Source organism: Gavia stellata, chromosome 20 (genome assembly GCF_030936135.1).
Source record: "Gavia stellata isolate bGavSte3 chromosome 20, bGavSte3.hap2, whole genome shotgun sequence".
Lineage (NCBI taxonomy): Eukaryota > Metazoa > Chordata > Aves > Gaviiformes > Gaviidae > Gavia > Gavia stellata.
In genome coordinates, this window is record NC_082613.1 from 10,178,516 (window position 1) to 10,195,856 (window position 17,341).

Sequence of the window (17,341 nt, forward strand, 5' to 3'; positions counted from 1 at the left end):
TGCAGCAATTATACTGTATTTCAGTTCTTAAGCTTTTCACCTTCACAGCTCCAGTCTCATTCTCATGTCTTGGTCTTTTCTGAATTTACAATGCATTATCTACACTACAGATTCTCCTCCTCCTCCCTTTTCTGTAATATCCCTTCTTCAAGTTATACTTCTTCACTGGTGATGGCCAAGTAGAATGGCCAACCTAATTAGAACTTCTCAAAAACCAGTGTTCTCTCCAAAGAAAATTCTCGTATCTCAAAATTTGCGTTTTATTTCCCAGTTTTTTGTTTAATAGAAATTTTGGAACCATTAAGCTGGGAAAAAATAATTTCAGTAATGTTCAGACTCTTTGTGTGGATAATGCTGAAACTATACAACATAAATACAATTTATTAGGTGAAATCAACATTAGGAATTATTAGAATGTAGTGTAAGCATTTAAATTAAATTGAAAAAAATCTACAGAATTCAATCTTACATGGCTTTTAATATTATCTAACTGAAGCATTTTGACTCTGTTGAAATGAAGCAAGAAAGATGAAACATTTCATTTTGACACTTCACCAGATTTGTCAAAATCCAAACTTCCATATGAAACAGAGTTCAGAAAATCGTGTGTCTTCTAACAGAAAAATATTTCTTACAAAAAGAAATAAAAATCAATTTGATGTCTAGTCTTTTACTTCTTCAGAGCTCTTAGAAACTGGTTTTCTAGTCCTGTTTGTAGTTCAGGTTAACCTACCCCCTCCCACGCTGTCCAGGCATTTTTCCCGGAGTACTAAGATTTAGAAAACAAAATGTTCTACTGCCTTTGAAGCAACTCTGTTTTTGTACAGGAGATATTACTAAGCTACTCTGTAGTTCGGCTTGATTTTGGAGGAGGCTGCTGTAACACTTTGGTTTTCCCAAAGGATCGATATTGTTTCTCTTTGTCTAATAATGTAGCTTGAACTGATGAAATGTCGAGAATCTGATTTCCATTAGAAAGTAGAATATTTTATTAAGTCTGCTGGGAATTGCCTAATGTAAAAGATATATTTAGGGATTGCTCAACGACTTTAATTTTGGATATTTCTCCTGTCTAGCTGCTATTTATAATTAGTCCAGGATGGAAATGAATGTCTATCCAGTTGTGCTGGTGTGATCATTTGGCCAGCTGCTGGACAAACAACTGACAAGTTAGTGGGACACAGATTTTGAAAAAAACCCCAAAATACAACAACAAAACCCACAACACAACCCAGAACCTGCCTGTGTCTGTTCCTAATTTGAAATTAAATGACTTGGTTCTCATCTCACTTATAATATGCTTATCTTGTAGAAATCACTGGAGTTTTTCTTGACTGAAAAGTGCAATCAGAATTCAGGTCTCAATCTTTGATAAGTAGTCGACAATGCAGCCGTTTGAATTTGGGCACCGTATCTTTTCACAATAGTGTAAATTAGGAGTAGCATTGTTGAGACCAATTTAAGATGTGTTTAGAATCAGAATTAGATCCGTGATTTTAGATCTAAGACTGCAATCTCATCTTTTGCAGAAGCTTAGGGAAGTCTGACAAACTGATGATACAGGTTTTCAGGGCTGAGTATTGTTTTGTGTTTTTAGCAGGATCACAGACTGCTGTTTAAATTGAATCCTGATGTCAGGAGCAATATGTTTCATGTGGGGAAATGGGCTGAGTATTTAAAGGGTTTCGCTAAGGCTGCCAGGACAGCTTTTCTTTTGACTCCAACAGTTGTTGTTAGGAAATGATCTAATAGCTCCAAGATCTCAGTCCCTGTCACCCTGGTTGGATGTAAATATATGGTCATCACTGAATGTATGTTTGTCACTAAAGCTAGTTGTAAAAGGAAAAATTGTTCAGAAAAACTTGGTGATTCTCCTCTCACCTCAGTTTATCATAAATATTTCACTTTGACAGAAATTTTCTCCCCAGCTGTTTTTTATTGCAATATTCCTTGAGTCTTATGAGCTCCTGGCACGTTGCCACAGCAATCCCTTCACTGTACAGAGTTTGGACACCTGCCATCTCAAATGATGATCATTTGACCAGTTGTGTTTTGGTTCACATAGCAGGGTTGTTCTTAGATATTAAAGCTCAGCAGGTGTCAGTTGGATAGTTTTAAACCTATTCTAGACATAAAAATAAGAACATAACTAGCAATGAAAAGTGCTTTCCTGAAATTTTTTCTAAGACCCTTCAACAGAGATACTATAAAGCTTATGGATGAGGATGTTAACTTTGGTGCAAAATCACCACAGCAGCACCTTCACAAATGCTGCATACATTTAACACACATACGACAGACCATGTGACACTAACCTCTTTACATGTTTCATTTCATATTTGAAACTTGGTATGCATAACACATTTGTGAAAGCTTTAGGCAAACAAAGGAGGTAAATGTAATGTTGTGTCAAGTGATATTGCAGTTTTCATCCCAAAGCCATGTGCAGTTCAATTGTACTGGCATTTCAGTTAGTTGACAAGAATGTAAATCTTGAAGGCATCCCAGTCTTCGCATAATCTTGCGAAATAAGCTCTTTATCACTGTACTGACACTGTTGTATGCTTGTCTTTGTGAGCTGATTGAGTATTCCAATTATTTAAAATCAGAGACATCATCAAATACCACAAAACACTATATTGGAATCCTTTTTTAATAGGCATATCTCAGATTAATTTATGCATATATATGTTACACTATTCGCTTATGTGTTGCTAACGGTCTAAATACTAATTGCAGAGTTACTGGGAAAAAACCATCTAAACGGACAAAGTCAATCAACGGGTCCCTGTATATCTTCAGGGGACGAATAAATACTGAAGTCATGGAGGTGGAGAATGTGGAAGATGGAACAGGTAAGAGACCAAATACTGTCTTTTAACAACACAGCGAGTCAAGATCTTGTGTTGGAAGTTGGTACAAAAGTACTTGTCCATCTCTTTTAATGAAATCTTAGGTAAGCTGTGTAACTTCTGATGCCTTCATTATTAGACTAACTTGTATAGTTGAAAGACTGGACATGCTTTCAGGTGCTAGTCCTTCATTCTGAAATGACCTTATGAAGGATCTCGTTAGGTCATGCAGAGAGGGAATTAGAAAGGCAAAAGCCCAGCTAGAGCTCAATCTGGCCACAGTCGTAAGGGATAACAAAAAATGTTTCTATAAATACATTAACAACAAAAAGAGAGCCAAGGAGAATCTCCATCCTTTACTGGATGTGGGAGGGAACATTGTCACCAAGGAAGAGGAAAAGGCTGAGGTACTTAAGGCCTTCTTTACCTCAGTCTTTAATAACCAGGCCAGGTATCCTCAGGGTATTCAGCTCCCTGAGCTGGAAGACAAGGATGGAGATCAAAATAAACTCCCCATGATCCAGGAGGAAGCAGTTAACGACCTGCTATGCCACCTGGATGCTCACAAGTCTATGGGGCCTGATGGCATCCACCCAAGGGTGCTGAGGGAGCTGGCGGAGGAGCTTGCCAAGCCGCTCTCCATCATTTATTAACAGTCCTGGTTAACAGGGGAGGTCCCGGATGACTGCAGGCTTGCCAGTGTGACACCCATCTACAAGAAGGGCTGGAAGGAGGATCCGGGGAACCACAGGCCTGTCAGCCTGACCTCGGTGCCGGGGAAGATTATGGAGAGGTTCATCTTGAGGGCGCTCACAAGGCACATGCAGGATAACCAAGGGATCAGTCCCAGCCGGCATGGATTCATGAAAGGCAGGTCCCGCTTGGCCAACCTGATCTCCTTCTATGACCAGGTGACCCGCCTGTTGGATGAGGGAAAGGCTGTGGATGTTGTCTGCCTGGACTTTAGTAAAGCCTTCGACACTGTTCCCCACAGCATTCTCCTGGAGAAGCTGGTGACTCGTGGCTTAGACAGGTGCACTCTTTGCTGGGTAAAAGACTGTCTGGACGGCCGAGCCCAGAGAGTCATGGTGAATGGAGCGAAATACAGTTGGCGGTCAGTTACAAGTGGAGTCCGCCAGGGCTCAGTTTTGGGGCCGGTCTTGTTTAATATATTTATCGATGATCTAGATGAGGGGATCGAGTGCTCCCTCAGCAAGTTTGCAGATGACACCAAGTTGGGCGGGAGTGTTGATCTGCTCGAGGGTAGGAAGGCTCTGCAGAGGGATCTGGACAGGCTGGATCGATGGGCTGAAGCCAATTGTATGAGATTCAACAAGGCCAAGTGCCAGGTCCTGCACTTGGGTCACAACAACCCCATGCAACGCTACAGGCTTGGGGACGAGTGGCTGGAAAGCTCTCCCGCAGAAAAGGACCTGGGGATGTTGGTTGACAGCCGGCTGAAGATGAGCCAGCAGTGTGCCCAGGTGGCCAAGAAGGCCAACGGCATCCTGGCCTGTATCAGAAATAGTATGGCCAGCTGGAGTAGGGAGGTGATTGTGCCCCTGTACTCGACGCTGGTGAAGCCGCACCTCGAATGCTGTGTTCAGTTTTGGGCCCCTCACTCCAAGAAGGACATTGAGGTGCTGGAGCGTGTCCAGAGAAGGGCGATGAAGCTGGTGAGGGGTCTGGAGCACAAGTCTGATGAGGAGCGGCTGAGGGAACTGGGGTTGTTCAGCCTGGAGAAGAGGAGGCTGAGGGGAGACCTCATCGCTCTCTACAACTACCTGAAAGGAGGTCGTAGAGAGGTGGGCGTTGGTCTCTTCTCCCAAGTGACTAGCGACAGGACAAGAGGAAATGGCCTCAAGTTTCGCCAGGGGAGGTTCAGGCTGGATATTAGGAAAAATTTCTTTCCTGAGAGAGTGGTGAGACACTGGAATAAGCTGCCCAGGGAAGTGGTGGACTCACCATCCCTGGAGGTGTTCAAGGACCGTGTGGACATGGCATTGTGGGACATGGTTTAATGGGCATGGTAGTGTTGGTTGATGGTTGGACTTGATGATCTTACAGGTCTTTTCCAACCTTAGTGATTCTGTGTGAAGTGTTTGTGTACCCCGAAGCTTGTCTGTTTTTTCTCCTAATCCAAGTTAATTTAGTAGAAGATACTTTATCTTCTTTCCATCCTTTCTTTTCTTACATCTTAAGCCATTACAGCTATAATAACAGAACTTCTGGATCTTCTTCTCATTTAGAATACTACCAAATAATTAGTCTTAGCATCAAATCAGTAGCATGGAATGTGGCGATGAATGAAATATGCAAATGCAGTTGTGTTACGATTCTTGTGTTCTGACATAAGCAGAAAGACTGGATGCATTTCTGATTTCATCCACAAAGGCCACGCCAGCCCCTGCTCTTACTGTAATAAGTCAGGAATTAATATTATGTCCTTTAAACAGTTGACATTTAAAGAGTTCCCGTGTCCTGTGGACAAAAATCCTTACAGTGCAAGAGGTTAGCATGTCCCCAGAAAGGTCAGAACAAATAACCTGAAAAAACATGATAGACTTTTTCACTGGTGTCGTATTTAAAATATTTTAGTTCTTCTGAGGTGAAATTACAGAGAGTCTTTCTTAGGAATGAAACATTCAGTCAGCGTAAGTGCCTAGCCATGGATACTTCTATTAATAATTGTACTTTCAGAGTGGTAAGTAACAACCAGTCACATGGACAGTCAGTAAGACTGATTCATGAGGAACACCTCCAGAAATCAAGCTCTTCAAAGAAGAAAATTTTAATTAAGGTGTCCCACACTGATTTGATTAAAGTAGCAGGCCTTCTATTCACTGTGTGCATTGTGCTTTGGGTTTTTACAGCAGATTACCACAGCAACGGCTACACTGTGACAAATGGCTGGAAGATACACAACACAGCCAAAAACAAATGGTTTGTCTGTATGGCCAAGACTGCAGAGGACAAACAGAAATGGCTGGATGCTATAATCAAGGAAAGGGAGCAGAGAGAGAGTAAGTGGATAATGTATTTCTAATGCACAGAATGAACTTATGGACTTGTGTCAGTATATTTATCAAATATTCTTATTTGCTGGAGTCAGTTTCTTTGATGCGTTGAATTACTATGAAAAGATTACATTTAATAGATTTAATTTCTTGTCTTCTATTTGTAAACAAGATAAAACTGTATTTGTATTTATCAGTAAAACGAAAGAAGAAAATCCTGCGTGCAGCTTTTTTCCAGAGGCAATGGCACAAACTTGTTCTCACAAACTTGGCCTCCATGATCTTGAAATAAACAGAACAGTTCATGGAGAAAAACTCTAGAAATACTATGCTTAGACTGACAGCAGTGACAAATGTATGCAGATGCTTGTCACTTTTATCTGTTCTTGTGGAATGAAACAAAAACTAAGCTTATCTTGAAATGGTGTTGTACAATAGAAGCAAGCTTACAAAGCCATGAATCAGGGTGGGTGATAAAAGTTCTGAGTTCCTTTAAAAGTCTTTCACAAGTGAACCTGTTTCCCTGTTTGCTCAAAGGGAAAAATAATAGCTCATTGCCAGAGGAAATGACACTTATTTTAAAACGTTCTGTGCCTGACTTTTAGAAGTGGTTCCCCTCTCTGCAAGCACAACTCCAGTAAAGATGTAATTGCTCATCTGTGCTAATATTGAAAGAGGTCAGTCTGAGACCCTTTTTTAGTGGTGTGTTTTCAGAACTTGTACTTGCTAAGCAATAATGCTTTAGATTTTTAAAGCATTTTAAGATAGTTACAGATCTGTCACTGAAGTTTAATGAAAGCAGAGAATCTAAATCCTTTAATGTCCTTTGAAATCCAAACCTTAGTTTATATGTTACAATGCTTTGCATCTAATCTGCTAAACACAATGCACATGGCAATGTTATTTGTTACCACAGAATATAAAACATTTCTAACATACCTTATCATATATGAACCTCAATACACCTTTTGATAATAGCAAGGATACTACCTTCAAAATGTAGATAGGGCATGGTGTAAATTCAGAAGTAACTGAAGGCAACAGAGAGAATCGGTTTTGATTATTTTTTTTTTAATTATCGGGTAAAATGTGTGAGGAGAGAGAAGGTTCAATAAGAAGTAAAAAGACAGCACTAGAAAAACAGACCATATATAAAGAGGGAGCTTGAGAATACGGAGGTGAATATACTGACCGAAATAAATATTAGGAAGGGAAAAGGACTATTCCTTAATAGAAAGTTTCTCAAAGTTTTTCCATGCAGCATTGGCTAGTAAGAGGGGTTTTTTTTTCTGATGCCTTTTGTCATACAGTTTTATGATGTGGCAGCTGATGACAGGCACTTCGGATAAGCGTAGATGTTCTGGCAGACAATCCAGGCCTTACTGGAAAAATCTCCTTTGGATCAGAGTACTTGTAAAGTCACAGAGATATCAGTGTTTGGATTAGAAAGCTTGGTGAGATTCCCAATTCTATAGGATGAGTTGGGTAGAATGTGCATTCCAGTCTGCCATTTACATCAGAACCTGGGGAATTCAGTGATCTAAGATCAGCAGGAAACATGTATACTATTACACAGGCTGTTTTCTATCACAAGTTCACATTGCAAATTAGCCTCAGCTACACGTGTCAGCATTCGCATTGAATTGGGTCACAGTATTGGGGGAAGAAGACGATGGAAGAATAACAGCAATAAGCCAGGGGATTTGCAGAGCCCAAACATTTAGTCACATATTGGACACATGAAAGAAATACTGTATTTGAAAGACAAAACGTTGTGCAAGTCTAATTCTGCAACAGGCATTTCAAACCTCTAAAACAAATGCATGAAGCGTTTTCAAAAAGCTAGAAAGCACCTCTAGCTCTGATGACATAGAAGACTATTAATTAATTTCAGTATCTTACCATACAGCAACAGGATTTATGTCCAGTTAGGGTGAACTGCGCTTCCCAAAGAATGTACAGTTTTTCATTTTCTAGCCTTACACTGATCACTTAAATTCTGCCTAATGTCAATCTCTGTAAAAATTAGGCACGTAAGTACAGGACCAATTCAGGCTGCCTGTTTTCAAGCTAATCTTAGAGATGTCTAAAATCTGTGCCTCTGTTTTGGACTCCAGTGTTGCCTAGATTTGCAAGTTCTAGAACAACATAGCCAGAAAACAAAACAATACGTTCAGGCTAGAAGAGACAACACATGTACAGCAGCAAAACAGCTTTTCTCATGTGCTGTCCTCCTGAAGCAATTTGCAAATCTAAAGGGAAGAGTGCCAGAAAATGCCAGTTATGATGATAGTTGTAACGTAGACACCTATTGTTTTCAGAGATCATCCTCCTGACTGTAGCAATTTTCAATTTAAGCTGTGTGTAAAGTCATACAAAGTGGAAGTGAAATTTTCTCTATATCCAATTATCTATCATTCCTTAAATCATTCAGTATTTCTTTCATTGACTGGATAATATGATTGTCAAACTGTATTTTTAGCCTAGGGGTATTAGTAAATAGGCTAATTAAGAAAGGATTAGAAAATAATGTTCCTGTCTAGTTTTGATTTATTTAAGGATGTGAATTTGATTTCAGCAGTTTTGTATTTTTGGCTTCAAGTAATAGAACACTCAAAAAGTCATCTACTTTGTCAAGCATTTAGCTGCCTTGAACAAGTCTTATGTCGGCAGTTATTTCAGGGTCAAAAGTGAAATTGCAACAGGAAATGAGTTTCAGAAGGTGTATGTTTTATCTTGCCTTGTTTGGAACTTTTCCATGTTCTGTAAACCATTCTGCTTTGTATGATGTGACGTAACCATAAGTTTAAAGCTACTTTTTAAAATGGAGAAAAAAAGCTGCAATCATCTCGTTGGTGCTAAACTCACCAATGACAGTTTTGTACTCAGATAAATAAATGACACAGTTTCCCCTTTATTTGGAAAGTCAGTCAGTTAATCTTTGTGTTTCTACCACTTTGTTTGGCCTCAGGTTTAGACTTTAAGCAAACACTTCATCTGATGTTAAGGATCTGAAGGAATTTCTGCTTTGTATTCCAGGTTTGAAACTGGGAATGGAGAGGGATGCATACGTCATGATTGCAGAGAAAGGAGAGAAGCTGTACCAAATGATGATGAGCAAGAAAGTGAACCTTATCAAAGACAGGAGGAGAAAATTAAGCACTGTTCCCAAGTGCTTTCTTGGCAAGTAAGTGGCATTTGAATTGAAAAGGCCCTTTCATACCAATTAAAAGAACGGACTCTGGATTTTCTGGGTATGGCATTGTGAGGTCAGATCAGATGTGCTTTGATGCAGCTTAATTGAAAAGGCCATAACCCCTGTTACAGTTGTGATTTATTAAAATTAATCATTGATTTCTATTTTACGCCATATGCAGGCTGTATAGTGACAGCTCATTCTGTTGTAGAGTAACTCATAACAGCTGTTTCCAATCAGCAAAAGGAGTAAGAAAAAATACCTGAACTCCCACAAGCTCAGGGCTGTTGGTGGCCTAACCTGTATCCTCTTTTGTATACAAGCAAATGCTTACCAGGTGATGTTTAAATCCAGCAGAACTGTGCAAGTGTCAGGAATGAATTTAGAAGTTTCCTATTTGTCGCTGTAACAGACACAAAGAAATTCTGTGCATCAGGAGACCTGATGCATTTGTTAGAAGTATAGGGCTTTATTGGCTGAAAAAACCCTCTTTCACTCAGGCTAGATATTACAAAATAATTCTTAAGAACGACATGTATGAGGCAGTAGAGACCCTGTGGATGAATCAGATTAGAGATTAGATGTGGTAGTGGTGGGGCTATTGTAGGGAAATGTCCTGCATGGCACAGAGGGAGACACATCAGTTGACCTCAGAAGACTTTTCCACCTCAGCCGTTTATGATCAAAATGATCAGGTGTGGGAGGAAAAAAAGTTCTGAGAGGCAGATTATCCATCCATTTCCCTTCCCTCCCCCTGTTCTATGTAATGGCAGTTTGCAGGCAGCATTCCTTGTGCACAGGGTGTGGAAATGATGCATTGTCTTTCTGCCTGACATAAGGCAGTCTAGTAGCATAGGCTGGTGATATTTCAACTATAAAAAAAAATTTTTGTTTTTTGGAGATTTGGTTGCTTTTTTCTTCTTCTCACACACCACTCCCCCAGCCCCCCATTTGATTTTGATGGATTCAGATTGAAACCTTTAAGCTCTGATTTTGGAGGCGTGATATAGCATTTCCTATTTTCCATGCAACAAGAGGTACCAGATCAGAAACTTACATATATCAGCGCTGGAAGAATATGAGTCTGTTGTGCATTCCCTGATATTTTGCTTAGTCTCAAGTCTTACCTGGGATTTCTTGCTACTCCTTTTTCTTCTAAAATGTCTGTTTTCTTACATGCTCTACAATCTGTCCTGCTCATTGCCCTCAGTTTGCTTGACAGCCACCTGACACTCCAGTAGTGAGGACTTGACCTAACTTTGCTAATGGGTGACTGAGCCCGGACTGAGATACCTACAGGTATCCTGATCTCTGACAAAAGCATTATTTCTGCTAATGTTCCAGTCTTCCCCATAGAAAACAACTCTGCTGATATCTTTTCAACAGTCACTTGTTGGTACAGTCCTGGGCAACTCAGTTGAGTGCAACTCAATCAGTACAATCCAGTCATGACTCCCAAACTTTTCATATCACTCCTGGGGCTTCCCCTGAACAATGCATATTGGCTGTGACCAGATATTCCTGCCTGAGGGAGTCACTGATAACTGTGCTGAGATGTACTTAGTGGTTTTCTGCTACATGCAGCTGAGAGTTACACTAAGGCCATGAAAAATAATTTTTGTCTTGGCCTTTGGATATCAGATAGCATCTAATAATTCAAGAGGTAGAATGTGTTTGCAGAAAAAAAAAGCATGAACTAATCCTAATATCTTCAGAAGTATCACGTGCATTTATTTATAAGGCTGTTTATTGAACCTAACTTCAGCAGCTGACTTGCTTGAGTGCAAAGCCATTTTCGTAACCACTCCTCAGGTGTACTGGCATTTAGATACGTGAGTAGTGATACAGTGGGAAAGATGTGTGTTGATGCCAATATATGTAAATTATATGCTTGCTATGCTTTTCAGCACTGAACTAAATTGATTGCAAAATGTAATAGAGAGGATCTGTTAACCTCAGGAGATTCCAAACATATCTGATCAGATTGCACAAACCTGGACAGGTTGGATTTTCCTGTGTATTTCTTGAGTAGAAACCCATCTGTTCTAAGTCACTTAATTTCAGAAGTATAGATGGGAGATGGTGTCCTGACTTGCATGCCAGATGAGAACTGAGCATGGCAGCACTGGGAAGTGAGGATACGCTAAATTATACTGGAGAACTGCTTAGGACAAGATGAAGAAACAAATCAAGCTTTGCCATCCACTTTTTGAGTTGATGCTTTTTTAGCAACAGTCCAGCATGTGCCTAAAAAATGTCTTGGAATATTTCTGGTCATGTACTTTTCAGTGCTTATAAAGACATCAGAGCAAATGATTACTGATTTTGCTTATGAATCGAAGGCCACAGAAGTCTTAAAAGTAGCTCTTAAGAAAACCATCCCATGGTTCTGAAGCTTCAGGACTGTGAGAGTAGCATTCAGTTATTTTCCTTTCAGGTCACAATTTCAAACTTTAAGAAGACTGCCTTACATTTAAAATCCAAATAAACTCCTCCAGCGATACAGTTCCAAAAAAAGGAAGCAGGAAAGCTAACAGGGTAGCAATGTTCCGCTGAAGTTTTGGGCAACTGTTTAAGTGCTGTAAACTGCTATAGACCCATTGCACTTGATGGAAAAATGTATAGCAACTGGGCATCTACCTTGGGTACGTAACACGATTACAGTCATTGGCCAGCATGTTTGTGATGGGGCACTCCACAGTGTGTGTCTTGTATTGTCAGTAGTGAGAGTGGAGGATCATTCTTACTTCTCCCTCTGCAGTTTATATTCTGTTTCAGCTTTTAAATACTTCTAGAAACAGTTCATAATCACTGGGAAATTGAGAATGAGCTTTCCTTAGGAGACAGAGACTCTGACTCATCATGACAGTACTCTGGCCTTAGGAGTTTTACAAAACTCTGCTGGTTTCCATGGGATTCCCCTGGCAGAGTTGAATAGATTCTGCTGCTTTTTCTACACTACGGCAGTTACAGAGTAGCCCCTCAGCAAACCGAAATTTTCAGTATTGAAGTTGTTGTTGTTGTTCTAAAGGCAAAATGCAAATACTACCTACAGCTTAGATGAGTCAGCTCTGATAAACATGAAGAGACTAAAAATACTTAATTTAGAGCCCACAAGAGGAGGCATGGATACTGGTTTTGATAAGCAGCAACCCTCTGCACGTTGGCAAGCACCCAAGTGGTTTATTGAACTCAGATTTCCCATATGTTGCTCTACTTTCATATATTCCTTTTGTTCTTCTCTATGAATTTAACACATTTCTAGTATAAACGCTAATTAACCTGGCAAACAACTCAGCCCCCTAGGGCTTTGGCAGTGCTGTATTCATCAGTACTTACTGTTTCTAATTGAGTAACATCCTACATATCTATCCTTTTTTGGCTTTTATTCTGCCCATATGTGCAGCTCTGCCCCTCACCGGAGAGAGGTTTTGTTTTGTGCTGCATGAGCAGACAGACTTAGCACTTTTCATCTATAAATTAGAAGCATCATTTATGTATCTGCCAGACACCAACTCCAGTAAATAACCTTAGATTAACCTGTCAGTGGCATTTGTGCTCTCTCTTACTGCTCTGTGCTTGAATTCAGTAGGCTGAATCTTCTGTCCTAAGTCCTACTGTGATTCCTTTTAAGCCAATGCAATTACACCACTGGGGGCGGCAGGCCAGAAATCAGGCCTGGTGAAGAAAGGTGAGCATATGTAACTAAGTCAGACCACGAACACTGCTTGGAGGGATAGCTTGGATAGAAGTAGCTTTTTTCTCTACTGTCCAGCTTGTTGGTTTTAAGGTCATCAGTTAATCTTGCTTTCCTTTTCCCCCTTGGATGTCTGGATTGCTCAATAAAATAAGGATTTGCAGCATCTTTATAGATCCAGCCAGGTCTTCTTTCCTTTTGTGTGCTTGCTAATTATGAGCTAAGGGGAATGGTGGGAAAAGTCACATATAGGAGATCTGCAGAGCATTTCCTCCAGAAATGTAGGAAATCGAGCCACCTAGTAGAGGTATCATCACTTACAACAGTTTTCACAGTTGCTTCAAGGAGAGAGTCTGCTGTGGTTGGCTGATGACTTGCAGAGGCATGTGTCTGCTTATATTCAGAGCGAAAAAGCTAATTGTTTCTGTTCTGCTTCCCTTTGCAGTGAGTTTGTATCATGGCTTACAGAGATTGGAGAGATAAGCAAACCAGAGGAAGGAGTCAACCTGGGACAGGCACTATTGGAAAATGGAATTATTCATCATGGTGAGTTCTCCACACCATAAAGAGATGTCAGATTTCAGTAATGCCCTGGAAATGAGGGTGGAAAACTGACTGTAGCTGTTCACATGATGTTCAATACTTTCCTGTACCATACCCTCAAATCCTCAAACGTTTAATGACTTTTGGAATTAATGAGTGGGCAAATTTATATCATGAAAACAGGACTTGTTGTGTATCCTGAAAGTGTTTATGCCTGCAGTTGCTTGATTTCTCTGCAACATCTTCATTGCAGACTATATCAGGTGTATATTCCTTTGTACTTTGTGTGTTGGAAAATCTGTAGTGATCAATAAATACAGTTTTCCATATGAAACATCAGCAATACAGAGGAGAGTCGAGCAGTGGTCTTTTAGAATGGGGCACAGGTACAAACAGAGTGAGGGGCTCCAGACAATAGGTCATTCTTTCTAATGAGACTGCTTGTCATAAAGAAAAGAGATGATGGAGGGTTTGTGGTGGGATTTGTTCTTTCCAGCTCGTTTGGCAAGAATGTCTCTCTTTAAAATAGTGATGCACCATATTTCTTCATCACACCCAGCAGATGACCTTGAAGTGTTGTCATGAGGGGTATTTTAGAAGAGTGGGATAGTACATAAAAAATTGCTGTATGACCAAAGTAGCACAAGATGCTTGTTTGAAAATTTTCTGTGCTATCTGCATTTCTACTAAAATAAGGTCTTTCTCCAGTTTATGTCCTTTAAATCCGGATTCATCCTGCCGTTTCCTATTATTTTCATATTACGTTATGCAGACAGAGCAACATAGTCCTATTTTAGTTAGACAGCAAATGCCCCAGTTTCAACTTTCAGGTAAGTTTAGCTGCAAAATGCACATCAAAGGAATAAGGTATATAGGTCTTAAGTCACTAGTGGTCTACATTTCCATACAATCTCTTGGAAACCAATTTAAATAGGGGAGCCATTTAATTAGGCTAGTCTTGCTTTAATCTCTTGGTAATGCAGCTCCACAAACTTGTCTTTCAGGTGACAATAACACTGTTAAGAAATGATGTCTGTTATCTTCTTTTAATTAACGCATAGAGAAATTTAATATGAGCAGTACCATAATCTTTCCTGCACATAGACTTCCACCCCCAGGTACCAAGACATACTTTCAGGCACATTCAGACTTTGAAGGGCTTTGAGCATGAGCTTAAAAGCACTGAACGCTTTTGAGTACTTGGCCCTAACTGTGGCTTTGGAGAACTGAAACACTCTGGCTCCAATGTGTAGGGATCCCCCTTTGGATGAAGAATACTCTTTTGTGCTTACACCCTTACTTGCCTACATTCTGAATGTGTGCACCCGCACTGTTGGTGCAAAAAGCTCTCCTGAGATTTGTTATTTCATGATGACTGTTTACCTTGCCATAACTTCATACTTCGATGCTTTCAGCGGTGTCCTTTTACTCTAAACACAAATTTACAGCTCAAAGAAAGTCGTGCTGTTATATCTACTGCTCCCCTTACCCAAATGCCCTCAGTAAGATGCATCTCATTTGGTTTTAATGTTACCTTTAGTTAGAGTTCCTGATGTTAGTGTTTCCAATGACAGTTCCTGTAGATATTGGAAGGTATTTGCAATGCTGCATTTACTTAAGGAAATATCCCTTGAGATTTTGATAAATTATTAGACATGAAAGTATCCTATTATGTGTCTCCTAATGTAGCAAGAACTTGAAACTTAAGCACCACAATGAAGCCCTTACCCCTATTCTACATTAGGCAATATCTTTTATCTTTTGTTGTGACTTGACATAACATTTCTGTCAGGTGAAAACTGCTGATCTCTCAGCCTGCCTGAGAAGCAGAGTCATAGAAGATTGCTAAATGCTGAGCTCTGTGCTAAGTGCTGAGCTCTGTGTGTTTTATCACTCAATTTCCTCTGTATCTCCTTTAATTCTGGCTATTTTATCTGGGACTGCTGATGTGGAAGTTCTGGTACCTGTCACAGAGAGAAGTGATCAGAACCTGATGTGCTGTGTGCCAGACACAAAAGATGCTTTCTGCAGACTTGTATTTCTAAATCCAATTGAGAATCAAAACCCAGAGCATGCAGACACTCAAAGAAGTCAATAGCTTACACAGCTTAGAGATTCCACTGTATGCAAAATTATATACACCAGGTCCTGTAGATTTTGTTTTACTCTGTGAAATTAAGGAAAAATATCACCAAAAGCAGCAATCTTAATTATAAATATTCATAGCCAAGGATGTAATGCGGGAAGGTCTTAAGAATTTCTGGTCTCTGCTTTCTAAACAATTATCCTGCCCACTCTGCAAGGGGCAGACTAAATCTGGGTCCTGGTACTTCTGAGTCTGTCTAACCCAGTTTTATTGTCTTTAGTCATCCAGTGCAATCAGTTTTCTCAGGTTAATCAAACTCAGGCTAAGATGCATCTTAAATAGTGTAAATCCATCTTTTCTCTCAGTTCATCAAATGCTGTGCCTACACTGTGAAGTACTGCATCCAAAATATTAAAGGGTGCTCAAGCACAAAGATCTGATCATGATTTTGTTACATTGGCAAAGCAGGAAAGACTACAGTGACTAAGCTACCCCACCTTATCTGCTGTCTGCTTTGATTGCTCTACTCTAGATTTCCTTCTCCTTCCCTACATAGTTGTAACTGGTCTCCATTAAATTAAGCTGTGAACAATGGCATTTCTATGTTACATATTGTAAAATCTGGAAGAGACTTTAACACTTATTTTGTATTTAAACAGTCATTGGCAGTTTTTACTTATAATTACCACTTATTTACTAATCAGTGAAACAAATAATTTCTACTAGTTACTAAATTACTATCTTCAGTATGAGGGTTTCCCACCTCCATATTCTATTGAAATAGTTTACCTTAGAATAGAGACAGGATAAACCTACGTATAATTGGATGTAGACTTCAACCCTCTTCCAGTTTGGTGCATTGGATAAATGTGTTTTTAACTGTTTTCTGATTTTGGCCAATGCTTCTTTTGAAATGGTTCCTTATCACACTGAAACACCTTTTGTGTCCTTTAAAGCCTATCAGTATGTAGCATTACCCAATAAGATTTTAACTGTCCTACTGTGGAATGGCTATTCTGGGTGAAAAAGCAGTCTCTCAAGAATACTATTTAATTTTTAGAAGGAACTCACTAGTAGATACAAGAACCATGGTAGAAGAATACCTCTAGCAGCTGTAGTTCCTCCCACTAGTACGTTTTCTGCTTTTGGAGTTGCAGAACTTTGGGCAACTGCAAAAATTACTTTAGTGCTGTGATAACTGCTGTGGGAATTTGCAGGAACTTTGTTCAAAACTTATAAAACATAGAAGTCAGACGGTCCCATTTACCTTCACTAGGACTGTTTCCAAAGCCTTACATAAATTGAATCTAGTGTAAAAGAAAGAAATCTCAATTTTATTAGAGCTGCAGTATTTTAGAAAACTGCTTTTGTTGGTGGAGCTATTCACAAGTGCACATAAGCATATATAAACACAATAAGGGGAAACTTGAAGAGCTGAGTCCTCTCTTCAGAAAGTGATAGCAGCAAATCCTTAGGTGTAGACATACCAAGTGGCCTATGAAGAACATGGCAGGGGAGAAAAAACTGATTTTAATTGTCATACTGATGTTTTAGTTTCAGATAAGCACCAGTTTAAGAATGAGCAGGTGATGTACAGATTTCGCTATGATGATGGAACGTACAAACCAAGAAGTGAATTGGAAGACATCATGTCCAAGGTTTGTATTACCATTCTTAGTTGGAACCTTGTGATTTGCATAACAACCATCAAAAGGGTTCGCTCTACCTCTAAATGTCATTGCCCTGTTGTATGGGAGATCCCTAATGCTGTTTATCTTTGTTGTATTAAGCTATCTATCCTAATGCCATAGGAGACATTCACTGTAGGGAGAGGAAGCAGAGCTTAGCAATAAATAACAATACAATTGTGACTGCACCCAACACTGCTGATTACAATCCTAATATAGTAACAAAAGATCTTAAAAGAAAACAGTAGGCCATAATACAACA

At 39.7% G+C, this 17,341-nt stretch overlaps 1 protein-coding gene across 1 annotated transcript in view; it reads left to right on the forward strand.

Annotated features, from left to right (window-relative positions):
- The window catches only part of PREX1 (phosphatidylinositol-3,4,5-trisphosphate dependent Rac exchange factor 1), a 168,833-nt gene that overhangs the window by 102,299 nt on the left and 49,193 nt on the right, over window positions 1–17,341 (forward strand). Inside the window, exons 8-12 of the mRNA XM_059827031.1 lie at window positions 2,740–2,855; window positions 5,726–5,875; window positions 8,909–9,056; window positions 13,208–13,308; window positions 16,946–17,049. Coding sequence (XP_059683014.1) covers window positions 2,740–2,855; window positions 5,726–5,875; window positions 8,909–9,056; window positions 13,208–13,308; window positions 16,946–17,049 — 619 coding nt within the window. The remainder of the gene's footprint in view (window positions 1–2,739; window positions 2,856–5,725; window positions 5,876–8,908; window positions 9,057–13,207; window positions 13,309–16,945; window positions 17,050–17,341) is intronic.